Source organism: Etheostoma cragini, chromosome 16 (assembly GCF_013103735.1).
Source record: "Etheostoma cragini isolate CJK2018 chromosome 16, CSU_Ecrag_1.0, whole genome shotgun sequence".
NCBI lineage: Eukaryota > Metazoa > Chordata > Actinopteri > Perciformes > Percidae > Etheostoma > Etheostoma cragini.
Window position 1 is genome coordinate 5999961 of NC_048422.1, and position 17611 is coordinate 6017571.

At 39.9% G+C, this 17611-nt stretch overlaps 1 protein-coding gene and 2 long non-coding RNA genes across 5 annotated transcripts in view; 2 read left to right on the forward strand and 1 right to left on the reverse strand.

Moving 5' to 3' along the window:
• The window catches only part of LOC117959636, a 17840-nt gene extending 16260 nt beyond the window's left edge, over positions 1-1580 (forward strand). The window contains exon 3 of the long non-coding RNA XR_004659983.1: positions 1440-1580. This is a non-coding gene — a long non-coding RNA (uncharacterized LOC117959636). The remainder of the gene's footprint in view (positions 1-1439) is intronic.
• The window catches only part of LOC117959635, a 19152-nt gene extending 2426 nt beyond the window's left edge, over positions 1-16726 (reverse strand). Inside the window, exons 1-2 of the long non-coding RNA XR_004659982.1 lie at positions 16715-16726; positions 15007-15009 (exon numbers count right to left, since the gene is read on the reverse strand). This is a non-coding gene — a long non-coding RNA (uncharacterized LOC117959635). The remainder of the gene's footprint in view (positions 1-15006; positions 15010-16714) is intronic.
• whrna (whirlin a) overlaps positions 1-17611 on the forward strand; it is a 185876-nt gene that overhangs the window by 75435 nt on the left and 92830 nt on the right. For all 3 annotated transcript variants that reach the window (XM_034896884.1, XM_034896886.1, XM_034896885.1), the window contains exons 2-3: positions 8691-8909; positions 16775-16900. In XM_034896884.1, coding sequence (XP_034752775.1) covers positions 8691-8909; positions 16775-16900 — 345 coding nt within the window. The remainder of the gene's footprint in view (positions 1-8690; positions 8910-16774; positions 16901-17611) is intronic.

Consider the following 17611-nt stretch of genomic DNA (forward strand, 5'->3'; position numbering starts at 1 on the left):
AGTAACGAGCCAATTTTGTAAAATGTAAGAAGTAGAAAGTACCGATATTTGTGTAAAAATGTAAGGAGTAGAAGTAAAGAGTCGTCCTAAAAATAAATAGTAAAGTAAAGTAGAAATATCAGAAAAATCTACTTGAGTACAGTAACGAAGTATTTGTACTTCGTTACTTCCCATCTCTGCATCACTATCATCTTCTTTGGCATTAGGAATACTTGGGAAAAGGAGCGTATGGTGGCTGGGGGCCCTTTACAGGGTTTACTCCAGGGCTGAAAAAAAAACATCACAATCACCCAGAAACCAACTGTTTTAGCACTCCCCTTCAACACATGTGCATAGGCTACCAACAGGGTTCAACATTAGCAACATTTATCGTCCAATTTCTGGTAAAATATGCAAGTGGCTGGTAGATTTGCCTTACTCACCGGCCAAAAATACTTACCAGATGCCCAAACCACCTCAACTTGCTCCTTTGCAAAGGAGCAGGGACTCTACTCCGAGCTCCTCTCGGATGACTGAGCTTCTCACCCTGTCTCTAAGGGAGATGCCAGCCATCTTTCTGAGGAAACCTATATTGGCCACTTGTACCCTGGATGTTGTTCTTTCGCTCACGACCCAGCCTTCATGATCATAGGTGAGGGTAGGAACAAACACTGACCGCTTGATTGAGAGCTTTGCCTTCTGGCCCAGCTCTCTTTTCGTCACAATGGTCCTGGGCGCCTCCCTAGGGAGGTGTTTCAGGCATGTCCAGCTGGAAGGAGGCCTCGGGGAAAACCCAGGACTAGGTGGAGAGATTATATCTCCAACCTGGCCAGGGAACGCCTCGGGATCCCCCGGTCGGAGCTGGTTGATGTGGCAAAGGGAATGAATGTGGAAAGGGAAGTTTGGGGTTCCCTACTGGAGCTGCTCCCACGCAACCCGATAGCTGGTAAGCGGATGGAGATGGATGACTGGACCAGCCAAGAAAAGTAAAATGGTAACATTTACTACCCTGCATACCAGCCCCGAATACTCTCACTTAGCTGAGGGGTAAGAGAGTATTATAATGTACTCACTGAGTCAAAACGACTGCCTGGCTCCTGATGGTAAGATGGCTAAAGGCTGAGGGTAGAGCCTGGGTGTCATCAAGATGCCTTGTATAGTAAACAAGTTACAAGTCTGTAAGTTAATATGAAGCTTGTGTTATAGTGGAAGTTGGATAAATTAGAAGGTCATAGTACTATGTTTTGCAAGAACCTTAGCTTGCTAATATATAACAAACATTAGCTTACTAACAGAACCTGTCCTCTCTGGTAGGGTGCTAAAATAATCGTTTGACATGCTTAAATCTTGTGTTTTTACCAGCTAGCTACCAGCACTTTGTGAAGTTATATTTTGGGAGGTGGGACTTAAATGTGTTCCGTCCCATAGTGGGATGTGATTGGTCAGTATTTAGATGAGAGAAAAACCAGTGGGCCAACAATGTGATCTCTCTCCTCTCTGTGGGCCAGTCAGCCAAAGACCAAGGATGTGAACGGCCAGTGTCCGTATGAAAGACAGACAACTGGGCCAATCATGCGATCTTTCTTCTCTCTATGGGCAGATAAAAAAAAGTTTTAGATGGGCGTGCAGGCCATTCAGCCCACACAAATAGACTGGCCTACCAGATAACCCCCGGGTGCTCCCGGTGGCCTGGGCAACTCTATTTGGTATCTACACTGATATGGTCCTGAATAGGACCCACCTGTCTAAAGTTAAACCTAACAAGCTGTTTACAGTTTGACACAAGTGATGTGTGTGACAGATGCTCTCTATCACCTGCCAACCAATCTGCTGTCCAAAGCTGGTATGAAACACTCTCTAAAAGCCTTCAGTAAACCTGTGGTTCCTAGCCTTTAACCTCCATGTTTTTTGATGTCCCTGGAGGACTTGAATGGTTGAATGTCCTTTCATACTTAATTAAGTACAATATCAGGGGCTACTCTGATAATTATAACAAAACTTCTGTTCTGTTCTTTTTTGTCTATGTGACCATGTTTATCCTGTTGTGGGGAGGGGGGTTAGCTTGTACGTAAGTTTTTCTAACTGTAAAATTGGGTGATATCAGATTAATGTGTGTTTGGTACTGATAAACAATAGATAAATGTGAAAAAAGAAGTCAAATTTACTATAGAGACGTTAACTACAAATGGGGAAAAACATGTTTATATGATTAGAGAGAAGCTGTGTTTTCACACTTCATTACAGTCGTTATAGAATTTTTGGAACCTGTGTCTCTGTAGCTGGGATGCATCTTCTACAATTGGCTTCAGTAGTCGGCCCTGATAAGCTGCTGCTTGGGGTATTTGTGTGTGTGTGTGTGTGTCTGTGTGTGTCCATGTGAACGCTGTGTGGCTATTTGTCTGTGTTTGGGGTTTTGCCATCTTGTGGAGCATTCTGTCAATATAGGAATGAATTATTTCAGAAATTGGTCACTTTCCCAGATTTCTTTCTGTCTTCGCATTTATTTAGTCATTTTAGTGAAAATAAAATTAAGATTACGTTTTTACTTGCATAAGTGTGAGCAGTATGCTTTGTGTTTACAAAATGTCATCCTGCTTGTGGGCTTGTTTGTGTAGTAAGTGATTGGCATTAGGAGAGAATTTTTGTTCCACTTAAAGATATAATAGACAACATTTCAGCAGTACAATTTCTAAAAACAATCTCAATCAGAAAAGGATTTATTAAGTAATTAGCACTTACAAGGAATTTCCTTGGTTGTTGGTGCATATAAACATATTAAACAATATGAAATAAACAACAGTATTTTGTTGAGTTGTGTACTGTACATGATCCTAAATGTTTCCAAGTATATTCAAACCTGAAATCTGTAATTTTAATCAAGGGCATGGTCTATGTCATTTGGTCACCATGTCACCTTTGCTCATGCACTAGTATTGTGGTTGTCTGCCAGAAGCACTGATTAATTAACTTTTAATTCAGTTTGAAGCTACATTTTTACAATACACCTAACTATAGTGTTACAAACAGCTAAGCTAACCTGGGCTTGCTACATAAAGGCACACAGCTGCTGAAGGTCAACCCAGCCAGTAACATTCCACCTGTCCCGTTCTCCCTATGTGTTCACCATGAGAATTAGACTAACTTGCCTGGATGTGTATATCTTTCCAACCCCTGCTGTGTTGGCTAAATTCGATCACACAAACATGTTTATGTGACATGTCAGTCTCCCCCTATTAGCTCAATCCTCCTAAAGACCCTGCGTAACAGTGCATTTTAACCAGATAAAGAATTTTAGTTATTGGATCGAATGATGATTACCGAAGGAATCCTAGCGAAGAGAAACTGACTGCAATGACTGCACTGCTTTGTCTTTTGTTATTGCTTTGGTTGACAGATTTCTAGCACCAGAAAATTCTGTAGTGCAGGTAAGATTTGATATAATACATAATAAGTATGCATTAGAACAATTCTTTTTTCCAGTCATTTAATATGAGAACAAAGAGGGGTCCCCAACTGTACATCATTTATACATATATATTTTTTTTGCATATGACTACTTTCCAACAATGTTTCTAATACTACATTTTCAGTTTGCTTGTTGTGGATAAATGTGCATGGTCTATTATCAACTTAATATATACAGACTTATATAAACTCTTCCATTGGCCATGTTTTAGAACATCCCCTTCCAACATTTCCATTATTAAATAATCTGTTGATTTTTTTTTTCCCTCAAATAATCAAGGATGTTTGGTTTATAAAAGAAAAGAAAATTGCAAAAAAGGTTAACCAGTGTTTCCTAAAACCCAACATGATGTCCTGAAATGTGTTGTTTGGTCCACAACTTAAAGATATTCTGTTTACTGTCATAAAGGAGAGAAGAAATGAGAAAAAAAATCGACATTTAAAAAGCTGAGATCAGAGAAAGCAACATCATGTAATGCTTCTTGTTAACATTTGGAGGTTTACCTACTCCAATGAAAAGAGTTTGCAGTGTCATTGGGGCCACTTAATGCGGACTCTGTACATAACTAGGGTTCCTAGTTGAACCCCTCTTGTTTCATGAGTCATTTCTTACACAGTAAATTTCTTGACACTCTATTTCTACGTGATGAAACTAGAGGGGTTCTGCAGCTGGCCTTTGTGCATTCAGCCTTTTGTGTATGAAATGGATTCCCTGGACTCTCATGAGAGCGTATTTTTTTTTTTTTTTCACGGCATCATCTGAAAGCAGTTTACCTGCTGATGTCATTTCCCATTATGCTCTGGTACATTCCATTGTTTTTCCCGGTGCTGTTTGTTCTCTTTGAAAGCAGGGCCGAGTTTCATCAGCCCATTGTCACAATCAGCATTTTTCTCCAGGGACAGCGCATTAGGTCTGCTGTACCATGGCTGCTTAGCCGAGTACCACTGCTTCTTATTCACCGGATGGAGCAGCATGTTAAACCTACTGCCCTCCCTCCGTGGCCTCCATTACCCTCCATCTTTGTTTTTCTCCTTAAGTGTCATGTTGCTCAAACTCCCTGCACCCCTGCTTCTCATTGCTTTGAGAAACACTGCTCATTTTGCTTTCTTCCTCCATTCCCCCTAAATGCGGTTACATTTCACAAAACAGCATGCACCATGATAAGCTTTTTTGGAACTATAAATCAAAGTGATGCTCGGTCACTGCCACTTGGCAACGTATCTAAGAGAGAAGCCAATGTGCTTGAATCAAACTAGGGATGCACTGATATGAAAATGTTGGCCCATACCCATAACCAATATTATTATTGCTGATATGAATGAAAGTCCAGTTTAACTCACATCTGTAATAAAAAGAACTATGGATTATAAAACAAAAATATCCTGACAAGTTGTTAGGATTAATCAGGGTTTTCTGTGGGTTGGCGAGGGAGACATCACTAAAGCAAAACCCACCTAAAGTTAAGTTAAGTGAGCCTGAGTTGAATTTGTTGCTAGCTCTGTGCCCCCCCCCCCTTCACTTTGTTTACCGAGCAGCCAGCAAACAAGACACAGGAGCTTAGCTTGGGTCTTTAGGAGTTGTAGCAGTCATTCTTGAGTCGTTGTAGCAGTTATTAACTATCGAATTGGTGGTGTTAAAGAATTTGACACTGTGTCCTCCTTACATTATTTCAACCTTTGCAAGTATCGCATTCCTCAATTCACGTGTCTTGTTTCACTCAAACTTTGCATGGCCAAAAAAAAAAACACACCAACGCCGCAATGACACACACAACAACTAGACGGAAATAATCGATTGTTCACATCGGGCCAGTTTTGCTTAGCAGACCGATGTGTAAAAACATGACTAACCTCGGCCATTTTCTGCATGTCATTCCCCCCCTCTCTCCCCCCTTTAGGCCCCAAAATGAAGGCCTAAAAATGCTCAAAAATAATCTCTTAAAAAATGGTGACTTCGGAACAATATTAGCAACAAAACTAATGAAAGACTTAGACTTAAATGTTTCCTTTTTGTATGACCCTCTCCTGTCACCCATTCGGTGTGATCCTGATTGCATTTTGACTCCCAGGCACCCTTGTAATATCTGACGATTCAGACAGATGTGACACATGTCATGGGCTGGTGATGTGTATTGTTCAAATCAAGGAGAAAGCCTTTGCGATCAACACTGGTAAACGTTTGACACAATGATAAAATCAAGGACACAGGCAGTTTTCCGTCATGCTGTTTGTGGTTCTGTGCCTTTTTGGATGCCTGTACTTCTCGGTCTCGTAGTTAGGGCTGTGCAAATATCTACTTTACATTGCCATCGATATATGAGGCTGGATGTCGTCTTAAAATTGGTTTTTCGCGATATGACACAAGTGAACTTGCCAGACTGTTTTAGCTGTTCTCTTATTGTCCTTGACCCACTTTGTCATTATGTCCACATTATTGAGGATTATTTATCTAAAATGTCATTGTATACATTCTTTTGTGAATGCACCAAAGTTAACTATGCACTATTGCGGCAGTATTGACGTCATCAGTAAATTTGATTATCTCCATATTGCCAAACTGTACTTGCTCTCTAACTCTTTTGCTCTCGCTCGTGCTCTCCCTCTGCGAGTAAAGGCTACATGCAGTGTACCTGCTCATGTGCTGCTGAACTAATCTGTTAGAAACTTTTATCTCTACCTCTGCATTGATACTGCCATAAAGAGGAGGTGGAAGATAGAGGGAGTAATGAGAGACATTTTGGTCCAGCGATCTTCAGTGCTGACAGGGTTTTGTTGCCTCAGAATTGAAGTTATTATCTCTCAGCACATATCAAGATTGTGAAATTGATTTTTCCGGATCGTTGTGCTCAAGGAGACGGGCATCCTCTGCATTCTGCAGGACTCTGACAAGTAATAATTCCAGTTGTTGCTTCAAACATATGTTATTAGGAGCATTTAGCAGTTCATTGCAAGTATTGTGAGAAGAAGACAGATAAATTGAGATTAATGTAAGGTTTATCGTTATTGAATCAACAGCCAGGTGTAACCTAGCGAGCAGGTGAAGAAAACAAACAACAAAATGACTAGCTAACCTTAAATGTGCCAGAACTAAAGACCAATGCAACATCCGGCTTAAATTGACTGACAACATTATAACGTTATATGACTTACAGTTCTCAAGGTTCTTAGAGTTTTTTTCCGTGTGGCGTGCGCGCCCGCTCGCGTTGTGAGGCGCGTGTCTGCGATATTCTCCGACATGCGCTCACAATCACTCCTGATAGAAGACCCTTTGTAAAAAACTAAAGTAACAAGCCAATTTTGTAAAATGTAATGACTAGAAATTACCGATATTCATGTTAAAATGTAAGGAGTAAAAGGTTGCCACAAAAATAAATAGTAAAGATAAAAATAAGAATAATCTGAAAAATCTACTTGAGTACAGTAACTTTATTACTTCCCATCTCTGTTTCGGACCAATTACAGGAAGTAAGGCAACTACGTACCATAGAAGAAGAAAAACCCTGGAAAAAAAACCTTGCTAAAACAATTAAAATGAGTTGTGGAAGTACATGGGGGGAGGAGGTTAGATATTTAATTTTAATTTGGTCAGACGAAAACCTTAATAGTCAATTAGAAAACACTCACAAAAATGCAGACATTTACAAAAATTCTGAGCTGACAAAAGAGAGAAGGTATGAGCGAACAGTAGAGTAATAATGAAACAATTGGGCTTTCCTCATGTATCTGTTCATTAATTTTCGTACATACGGAAAAAACTACTTTTAGCCAAAAAATGCCAAAATGACTAAACTGCAACTTCAGACGCACACTTATCTATTTACCCATCAAAAGGAGACGCAACACACGTGCGTGGTGACGACACGCCGTAGGTATGTCATGGAAAGTTCTTTAGTGCACTGGCAAAATCACTATGTGAAACCAAAATGAACGGGATCAAATGTATACAATGTAATTGAACACAAACGTTGATTCGGACCCAGAGTACAGAGTTTCCTCAGGAGGGGGCTGGCGTCTCCCTTAGAGACAGGGTGAGAAGCTCAGTCATCCGAGAGGAGCTCGGAGTAGAGCCGCTGCTCCTACGCGTTGAAAGGAGCCAGTTGAGGTGGTTTGGGCATCTGGTAAGGATGCCTCCTGGGCACTGCCCTAGGGAGGTGTTCCAGGCACGTCCAGCTGGGAGGAGGCCTCGGGATCCCCCACTCAGAGCTGGTACATGTGACTTGGGAAAGCGAAGTTTGGGGTCCGCTGCTGGAGCTGCCCGCGACTTGATACCGGATAAGCGGAAGGATGGATAGATGAATGATTCGGACTTTGGTCTGGACTTTTAGGTGTGAAAAGACCCTACGTAGCAATACATCCGAAATAAACCATTTGGTGCTGTTATGAACCACCAATAGTATTTTTAAATCAATTCTATGAGAGACAGGCCAGTGTAAATACCTCTGAACCAGAGTGATATGATCCACTTTCTTGGTCAGTACCTGCCATTGGACGAATGATTTGATTGTCTATAGTATTTAACACACATCAACAACAGCAATACACATGAAACCTTTTCATGCAGAGACTTTTCTGATTGTTTGTGATCATTTCTAGTCTGAAATGAAAGCTGAGCTCCTCGTGTTTGTGGTGTACAGGAATTGTTCGATCATTAGGTCTTCAACTCTGTTCAGTTTGATTTCTCCAGGCCACCGGGCACACGGGAATACATTGAGCTGCAGAGGGACTGCACATACAAGAAGCTATCAGAAGGCAATGAGGCAAAGCTGACAGCAATTTTCAGTAGGAATCTGTTAGAAATGTATTTGTTGTGTGTGTCTGTGGAAAGATGTTTGATCATTTGAGGTTTTTTGCAGCCAGAAGCTGTGCGAAAACGTGGTTGGTTTCATATAATCTTTAATTTCCATCCCAAATGTAGTAGTGTTGCACTTTATATGCACTGCTACAACCTTACACAGCATTTGTACCATGAATATTTTTATGTGGGCAGATTCTATGCCCTTACAAAATCCCATTAAATTGATTGAAGTGTGGACTTGCACTAATGTGCGTTCTGAGAAATACAAATGTTTGGGTAACAATTTATAATAACCATCAAATAAATAGTGAATTGATAGTTAATGCAACTTTAGTTTAGTAAAAAAAACATTTCCATAATGACTTATGTTATAAATTTTAAATATGTTATTTAATCAAATAATAAGTTTGACTTATGTTTGTGTATTCACTCTCTTCTCTCCTCTCCTCAGGTGCTGAAGGGCAGTAAAAAGCTTTGCCTCTCTGTGCGTTCAGTCGGGCGGATTCCCGGCGGCTACGTCACCAACCATGTTTACACCTGGGTTGACCCTCAGGGTCGGAGTGTGTCCCCCCCTCCCGACCTGACTGAGCACCGGAGCGCCACCCTGAGGAGAACCGACAGCCAGCGACGCAGCAACATGCAGCTGCTGCAGGAGGGAGACGAGAAGAAGGTGAGGCTTTACACGGGAAACTTAAAACCAGAGCTCTGGAATAATGAAGCAACAATCAATACAGTATCACAATATTTCCAGTGGCAACTCTGTACTGATACACAGACGCCCAGTATCGATATTTTATCGTATGTGTTGGTCAGTTTGTCCCATTTTGTAGCAATAAAATTTAAGTGAAAAAACAGAGAAATGTATCTTTTTAGATGAAACAGATGTTGACAAAGTTTCCTTTTGGGGACATTATTTGAAATTGGGAAAAATTAGAAGTTGGAAAAAAAGTTATAAATTGCAATATATGACAGAATATTGCAATGTGTAAAATTGCAATAATATTGTATCGTGGCATAAGTATAGTGATGATATCATATCGGGAGCCGTCTGGTGATTTCCTCGCCTAACTATTTAAATCATTTAAAATATTTTATAGGTTGCCATGACAATAATTTGTTTAAAACAGGCATCCTTTGAACAGTTTCTGTTTAGTTATATCAAAACTTTAGGTGCATTGATCATTTCTTTAAATTCTTTAAAATTCTGAGTCATTGATATAAAAATATTAAATCAAATATTCATGATGAATGTAAAAAGGCAAGCTAAACTACGTTGATCTAAAGGGAGCGAAATAATGATCCAAAAAAAATGATCCAAAAATCACAAACACCATAAACCTAAAAATCATGCCCTCCCTTTAAGGGATGAAGTTCTGCTTCTGTACCAGGCGTCATGCTGTGAACCAACCTTCAGACTGAGATGAGGATAATGCCCTCTCTGTTTACATACAGCCGAGTTTCTTTCACTCTGCCTATGAAGGCCTGTTGGCTCTGCGTCTCTGTGTCTTTGGAACCTAAACTCATCTCTACTAAACTCTTATCTCCCTTTATGTAACTCCTCACACTCATCAAATGGTCTCAATGTATATGAGACAACAAATTGGTCGCACATTTACAGAATTAGGCTTCAATTATATTTGCAATGCCCGTTTGCAGTGGCTGGTTGAGATTTTAGGTACTTTAGCTGGTCACCAAGGTGGATTTTAAGCTTACCTTGTTTGGTCTGTTTAAAACAAACCCTGGAGCGTTTGGTCGGATAGTTTGGTTGGTTTTCAGCTGGCGAGAAAGCTCATCTAAACCCTGGTTCGCTTAAAAACGTGGGTCTCTGTTCGCCAGGTTTGGGTTTGCTTCCAAGTGAACTAGAGTTTGGTTCACTACAGGTGCTAACATGATCCTACCCAAATACAGGAAGTAAATCGAAAACCATTTACTAGCCTGCAATTTTAATCTTATTTGTGAGTTAATGGGATAACTTCAAGATCCTTAGGCTGTTCTTACCATACATTGCTGGTTGTCTTTGTGACATCATCATCTCTGTCTTCTTTACTCGCTGTATGTCAGCTGCTCTCATTGTTTATCTTTTTCTAAAATATTAGGAACACTATAGCAGAACCAGAAAACCCAAGATGTAATGAGTTTAGTGTTGCTCTATCAGCAAGTTTCAGATATTCTGTCAAATTAACATGCAACCTCTCGCTTGTGTGACATGTGTTTACAGTGCTTAGTGTGTTTGATACAGTGCAGTGTGAAAGCAAACCGATCTAAATGAAACGTGCAACAATGTTGAAACTTTACCCCCGAATCGCACAGAGTTTTCTGAAATATAGGTGTGAAAGAGCCCTAAATCACATTATTATCTGATTCCAATATATTTGACCAGGACTACTTTGATGGAAGTCAGGGAGAGTAAAAGTGAATTTCATTAGTAAGACTTGGTAACAGACAAAAGATGATGGACACTAAAGAAGAAGTGAAAAACTCTAACAGTATTCGTCATTGGACTTTCAGTCCTACGAACGTCTACCTTGTCACCACCTTACAGCCTGCAGGGAAGAAACTGTCAGAAATGTTTAAAAGATTTATTACTCTAGAACTTTAAATTTTTCAGCAGCTAAGAGCTGCACATGAATCTTAACTGCTTCAGCTCCATTAATCCACGCTGTAGTTAGTGCCTTGCTGATTACATTTGGAAAATATTAATCCAGTCATCACAGTTAAAAAAGAAAGGAATATTCATTTCTGATTTTTAAGTACTGTAAAGACATGTCATCAAGTTTTAAAACGGGTATAGTTATGGGCACCTGGGTAGCTCACTTGGCAAGTCAAGTAGAGGGCGAGTCTATATGCAGAGGCTCTGTCCTTAACGCAGCGCCCACGGGTTCGGTTCTGACCAGTTGCCCTTTGATGCATGTCGTCTCCCCTCTCCCTCCCTTCTCAAGTCTTAGCTGTCCAATAAAGGGCTTCTTAGACAAGTAAAGTTACTTGTCTGATTTTGTTCATGCACACATCGCTAACTTACACTTTATAATACAGTGAGGAAAATAAGTATTTGAACAGCCTGCTATTTTGCAAGTTCTCCCACTTTGAAATCATGGAGGGGTCTGAAATCGTCATCATAGGTGCATGTCCACTGTGAGAGACATGATCAAAAAAAAAAGAAATCCAGAAATCACAATGTATGATTTTTTAACTATTTATTTGTATGATACAGCTGCAAATAAGTATTTGAACACCTGAGCAAAATCAATGTTAATATTTGGTACAGTAGTCTTTGTTTGCAGTTCCAGAGGTCAAACGTTTCCTGTAGTTTTTCACCAGGTTTGCACACACTGCAGAAGGGATTTTGGCCCACTCCTCCACACAGATCTTCTGTAGATCAGTCAGGTCAGTCTGTTCCTGAGAAACACGGAGTTTGTGCTCCCTCCAAAGATTCTCTATTGGGTTTAGGTCTGGAGACTGGCTAGGCCACGCCAGAACTTTCTCCCATGACTCCTCTGGATCATCCAAATGGTCATTGGCAAACTTCAGACGGGCCTTGACATGTGCTGGTTTAAGCAGGGGAACCTTCCGGGCCATGCATGGTTTCAAGACGTCTTAGTGTATTACCAACAGTAACCTTGGAAACAGTGGTCCCAGCTCTTTTCAGGTCATTGACCAGCTCCTCTCCTGTAGTTCTAGGCCAATTTCTCACCTTTCTTAGAATCATTGAGTCCCCACGAGGTGGGATCTTGCATGGAGACCCAGTCCGAGGGAGATTGACAGTCATGTTTAGCTTCTTCCATTTTCTAATGATTGTTCCAACAGTGGACCTTTTTTTACCAGAGTTGCTTGGCAATTTCCCTGTAGCCCTTTCCAGCCTTGTGGAGGTGTACAATTTAGTATCTAGTGTCTTTGGACAGCTCTTTGGTCTTGGCCATGTTAGTAGTTGGATTCCTACTGATTGGATGGGGTGGACAGGTGTCTTTATGCAGCTAACGACCTCAAACAGGTACATTTAATTTAGGATAATAAATGGAGTGGAGGTGGATATTTTGAAGGCAGAATAACAGGTCTTTGAGGGTCAGATTTGTAGCTGATAGACAAGTGTTCAAATGCTTATTTGCAGCTGTATCATACAAATAAATTGTTAAAAAATCATACATTGCGATTTCTGGATTTTTTTTAGATTATGTCTCTCACAGTGGACATGTACCTACAATGAAAATTTCAGACCCCTCCATGATTTCTAAATGGGAGAACTTGCAAAATAGCAGGGTGTTCAAATGCTTATTTTCCTCACTGTATGTGTAATATAATTCTTTGATTATATGCACTTGTCTGTCCCAAGCAAAGGCTCCATGATTGGCGCCTCAGATTCCATTGCTTACACAACAAAGACATCAGACCACTGGGACTTCTTTTAGAGAGGGAGAGCGTGTTGAAGTGATTTCACGGAAACAGCTGATGCCAGAGAACACTTTGAGCTGCTATATGCTGCCAATAAAAGAAGGATGAGTCTGGTAATTAAAATCATAACCTGCATAAATGTCACTGAAAGCATTAATGCCTCCATATTCTCACTGAGCAAAGGTGGTTGGCTTACCTCCACTGCGCTGACACTTCAAAGAAGAGCTGCAGCACCATATGTTTAGAATTTAAAAAAAGTTAGATAATAGGGATTCAACTGACGTTGTCTAATAGACATATTTGCATATGTGTCATCATGTAGTTGCCAAGGTGCTACTGATCTGCTGCTACTCCTCCACTTATCACAGCTGCAGGATCAAACCAAGTTGTTTAAGGGCCTCATTCAGATGGGGGAAAATGTACAATTTAAGGTTTAATTCAAGCAAAGCCAGCGCTGAATCTCTTTTAAACTGGAGTCAACATCTGATCTACTGTAAATAGTTTCAATTTGTGTTACTTACATTGTGTTACATTTCTGTTTCCCCTGATTGTCGTGACTTGGAGAACAATTTCCAAAAGTCAAACGTCTCATCCATTATTGTTCTCTGGGTGATTTCAATACATTTCTGTGAAATTTAATTTCCACTTAGTTTTTCTTTTGTCTTTACAGTCCCATAGCAGTTTATACATTTATGTGACAGGCCTGAAGCATACTGTACTTATGCCCGTTGCCCAGCTTGTTCTGAAAAATGAAAGGGGGGAAAAAGGTCTATTGAACTTGATTGTACATAACCAGGGTTGAGGTTATACAAGCATTATTACACAAGGAGACCTGGCAACCCAAAGAATAAAAAATAGTTTCTAATGTGGTCCCTTTGCCTTCAAAATAATTCAATTTTGAATATTTTGAGTTGGGTTTTTCTAAGTAGTCAATAGTAAAAGATAAAGGGAGCATAACGATTTCAAAAGTAGTACTTTATTTGGACAATTTTGATAGCTTTACCTTCTGTTAACCTTTTACATTCTTAAACATCTGTTATAAAAAAAACTGTAAATTAACCTCACAGTTACCGGTTTAAGGTTGCCTACATCGGTTAGTTAGTTAGTGCTATTGTGAGTCTTTGGTGACTAAAACTTTAAAACACCAAAGCTTCTTTTTCAGTTTCTTCCATGTCGGTCCTCCTGCCAGCTTCTCCAAACTTATCCCTTTTAGGTTGTGTAGGCGTGGCCTGTTAATGTTATTAAGAAGTGTTGTTCATTGCTTTAGTGTGTCTATCGGGGCAGTTGAGAGAAGGTAAAAGCTCAAGTTATTTTAATGTGTTAAAATTCTGATGGAAGCTGAAATTAATATTTAAATAGATGTGGTTCAAGGGGTCAAGAAATCTTAAGTAAACATTTGGAAATCATCAGCATGTAATGTTGGTGCCATGAACAAAGATGGCTCTGACATTAGCAGATTACTGAATTAAGTGAGCTAAAGGCTCAAGGGCCAAACCAAAGTAGAGTTAATGGACAATCTTAATGAGATGACCCAGAGGCATCAAACAAAGAAGAGCAGATTATACTTCATGGAGTCATTGCCAGTGGGTTAGAATAAAGCACTTTTACAGACAAATGAACCCTTCATCAAACCCTCTAGCCTCGGGAAACAGAAAGCCAATAGGCTGACGCCAAAGTCTTTCAAAGGCTTTCATAGATCAAGGCAGGGTACAATCGCTAGGAGCGTAATATAGTTATGTCTTTACATTCCAAGTGCATTTCCTTTAGTTCTACCTCCAGCTTGTCGGACTCACTCAGTGAGATGGGTCAGGTCAACTCTACAATCCATTTTACTTTGAAAAGTTAGGTTTGATTAGATGGATCAGCAGCAAAAAGCTTCCTGATCACGGTCAGTTCTTATTCAGCTGCACTAGCACTGTGTAAAACACACACACACACACACACACACACACACACATATATATATATATATATATATAATTTCTTCCAGAATGTACACATGCTTTATGTGTAGGCACAGAACTTTGTTTTGCTTTATTACAGGTATAATTTGTTGTCTATATGCATAATTTATTATGATGATGTCATTTAATTCAAGAGTTGTAACTATTAAACAAGTGAACTGAAGAGAACTTCAGTTCTACTATATTAAGGTTAAAATATAAAAAAAAACTTTTTAATCTATATTTAATTTGATTGACTACAAAGATAATATATTTAATGTTCAAACTGATAAACTTTATTGTTTTTTTTTGCAAATATTTACTTATTTTGAATTTTAGGCCTGAAAAACGTTCCCAAAACACTGTGTTACATCTCCTTTCCTTTTAACAACGCTAAGCATTTGGGAACTCAGGACACTAACTAATTCTTTCCCATACTTGCTAGATGTACAACTTCAGCTGGTGTATTTTGTGCTTCAATTGCCCCACATTTTCAATAGGAGACAGGTCTGGACTACAGGCAGGCCAGTCTAGTAGCCCCACTCTACTACCATGCTGTAACGCATGCAGAATCTGGCTTAGCATTGTCTTGCTGAAATTAGCAGGGACGTCCCTGAAAAAGACGTTGCTCAGATGGCAACATAAACCTGTATGTACCTATCAGCATTAATGGTGCCTTCACAGATGTGCAAGTTACCCATGCCGTTAGCACTAAGACCCCCCATATCATCCCAGATGTTGCCTTTTGAACTTCACGCTGATAACAATCTGGATGGTCCTTTTCCTCTTTGGCCCAGAGGACATGACGTCTATGATTTCCAAAAACAATTTGAAATGTGGACTCGTCAGACCACAACACACTTTTCCACTCTGCGTCAGTCCATCTCAGATGAGCTCGGGCCCTGAGAAGCCGACGGTGTTTCTGGGTGTTGTTGATAAAGGGCTTTCTCTTTGCATGGTAGAGTTTTAACTCACACTTGTAGATGTAGTGATGAACTGTGTTAACTGACATTGGTTTTCTGAAGTGTTCCTGAGTCCATGTGGTAATATCCTTTACACAATGATTTTTTTTATACAGGGCTGCATAAGGGATCAAAGGTCACAGGAATTCCATGTTGGTTTTCAGCCTCGCTGCTTACGTGCAGAGATTTCTCCAGCTTTTCTGAATCTTTTGATTATCTTATGGACTGTATATGATGAAATCCCTAAATAACTTGCAATTATACATTGAGAAACATTGTTTTTTAACTGTAGGACTATTTTCTCATGCAGTTGTTAATGTGGTGAACCTCGCCCTATCCTTGCTTGTGAACGACTGAGCCTTTTGGCGATGCTCCTTTATACCCAATCATGACCAATTAACCTGTTTCCCGGTGGAATGTTCCAAACAGGTGTTTATTGTGCATTCCTCAACTTTCCCAGTCTTTTGTTGCCCCTGTCACCGCTTTTTGTAACATGTTGCAGGGATCATTTTAAAACCAGTGATTATTTGCAAAAAAAAATACAGTTTATCAGTTTGAACATTAAATGTCTTGTCTTCGTAGTGTATTCAATTGAATATAGGTGCAAAAGCATTTGCTAATCCTTGTATTCTGTTTTTATTTATGTTTTACTCAAAGTCCCAACTTAATTGGAATTGGGGTTTGTACTTTTAGAGTCATTTTGGCACAGTGTGTATCCTGTAGGTAATCATTAGCTCCCTGCAGCAGTGTTTTTAATTGGGTGCTACAGCAGACATATCTTGTTGTCAGCCAGTATTTCTGATTGGTGGATTATGATTATTATGGTTGGTTGATTATTTGAATTCAAACGGTGTCAGATATTGTCTGCTCTGTTAATCAGACACAGATGAGCCTTGTAAACAAACTGATAGACTAAATGAAACAGTCATTCCTCCAACTAGAACAGATTCAGCCTCCTCATTACTGGCTCTGAGTTACCACTTATACCACTAAGTAGCTCCTGGAAGTCTTTATTTTCTGCCAGCTCAAAGCAGGGCTGTCGTTCTTCTATGCATTGTGTTTCACATCTCCATTTCTGTGTGTGAGCCTGACACTGTGAGAGTCTGGCAGCCTGTCAAGCAACACAATTTAGACTTTGAGATGTCATTAAAATGTTATTTTGTTATACAGTGTTTGGTTTGCACAATGTTTACATTTTTAACTCCTGCTTCTGTCATCTTAATTGGTTTCTCTGTCTTTAATAGGTCAATTTGGTTTTGGATGACGGCCGGTCTCTGGGTCTGATGATCCGAGGGGGAGCAGAATATGCTCTGGGTATTTACATCACCGGAGTGGACCAGGGCTCAGCAGCAGAATGTGGAGGACTCAAGGTATGACTTCAATCTATCTTTCACTTTCTGTCTCTCTCCCACAGTCTCACTTAGATCTAACTGTCTCTTACTGGTTTCACATGTTTGATTCTAACTTAAATCTGTGATATTTTAGATTTGCTTTGCGATGCTTTGGTTTTTATAGGTGAGCTTGCAGGGGAATGCACACTATAACTCTGTAATATTTATTTATGTTGTGTTATTCTTTCTTTTGTGAGGCCTCTGAGCACAGTATTCCTCCTAAAAAAGGAAGCCAATTGAGGCTGGCTCCAAAAGGGAGTCAATCCCCATACACCCCCAAGTTCAAATGACCAACTTTACAGAAGAACTACACACAATTACAGCTTTGTACAAAAACATTTGTGTCTCTTTGGCCATGCAACTTATTCATGACAACTGCACATTTTTGGATCAGCTGACGTCAGACACTGCCGAGATGGTGGTGGCTGGAGCCACTGGGAGCCGTCCACTTTGATCTTTATTTTGGCTCTTCAGAAACCTATGGTCCGTGTCATGGAGAGTACAGCCGTATTTTATTCATACACAATTTTGGGTGCCTAATAATACACATATGTTTTATCTAAATATTAGTCAGAAAAATGTTTCCAAAGAGTTCAAGATGACATTTTCAAAGGTCTTGTTTTGTCTGGCAAAAGAAAAACTAGCAAATAATCCCATTTGGATCCAGAACAGAACCTGGGAATTTTGGGA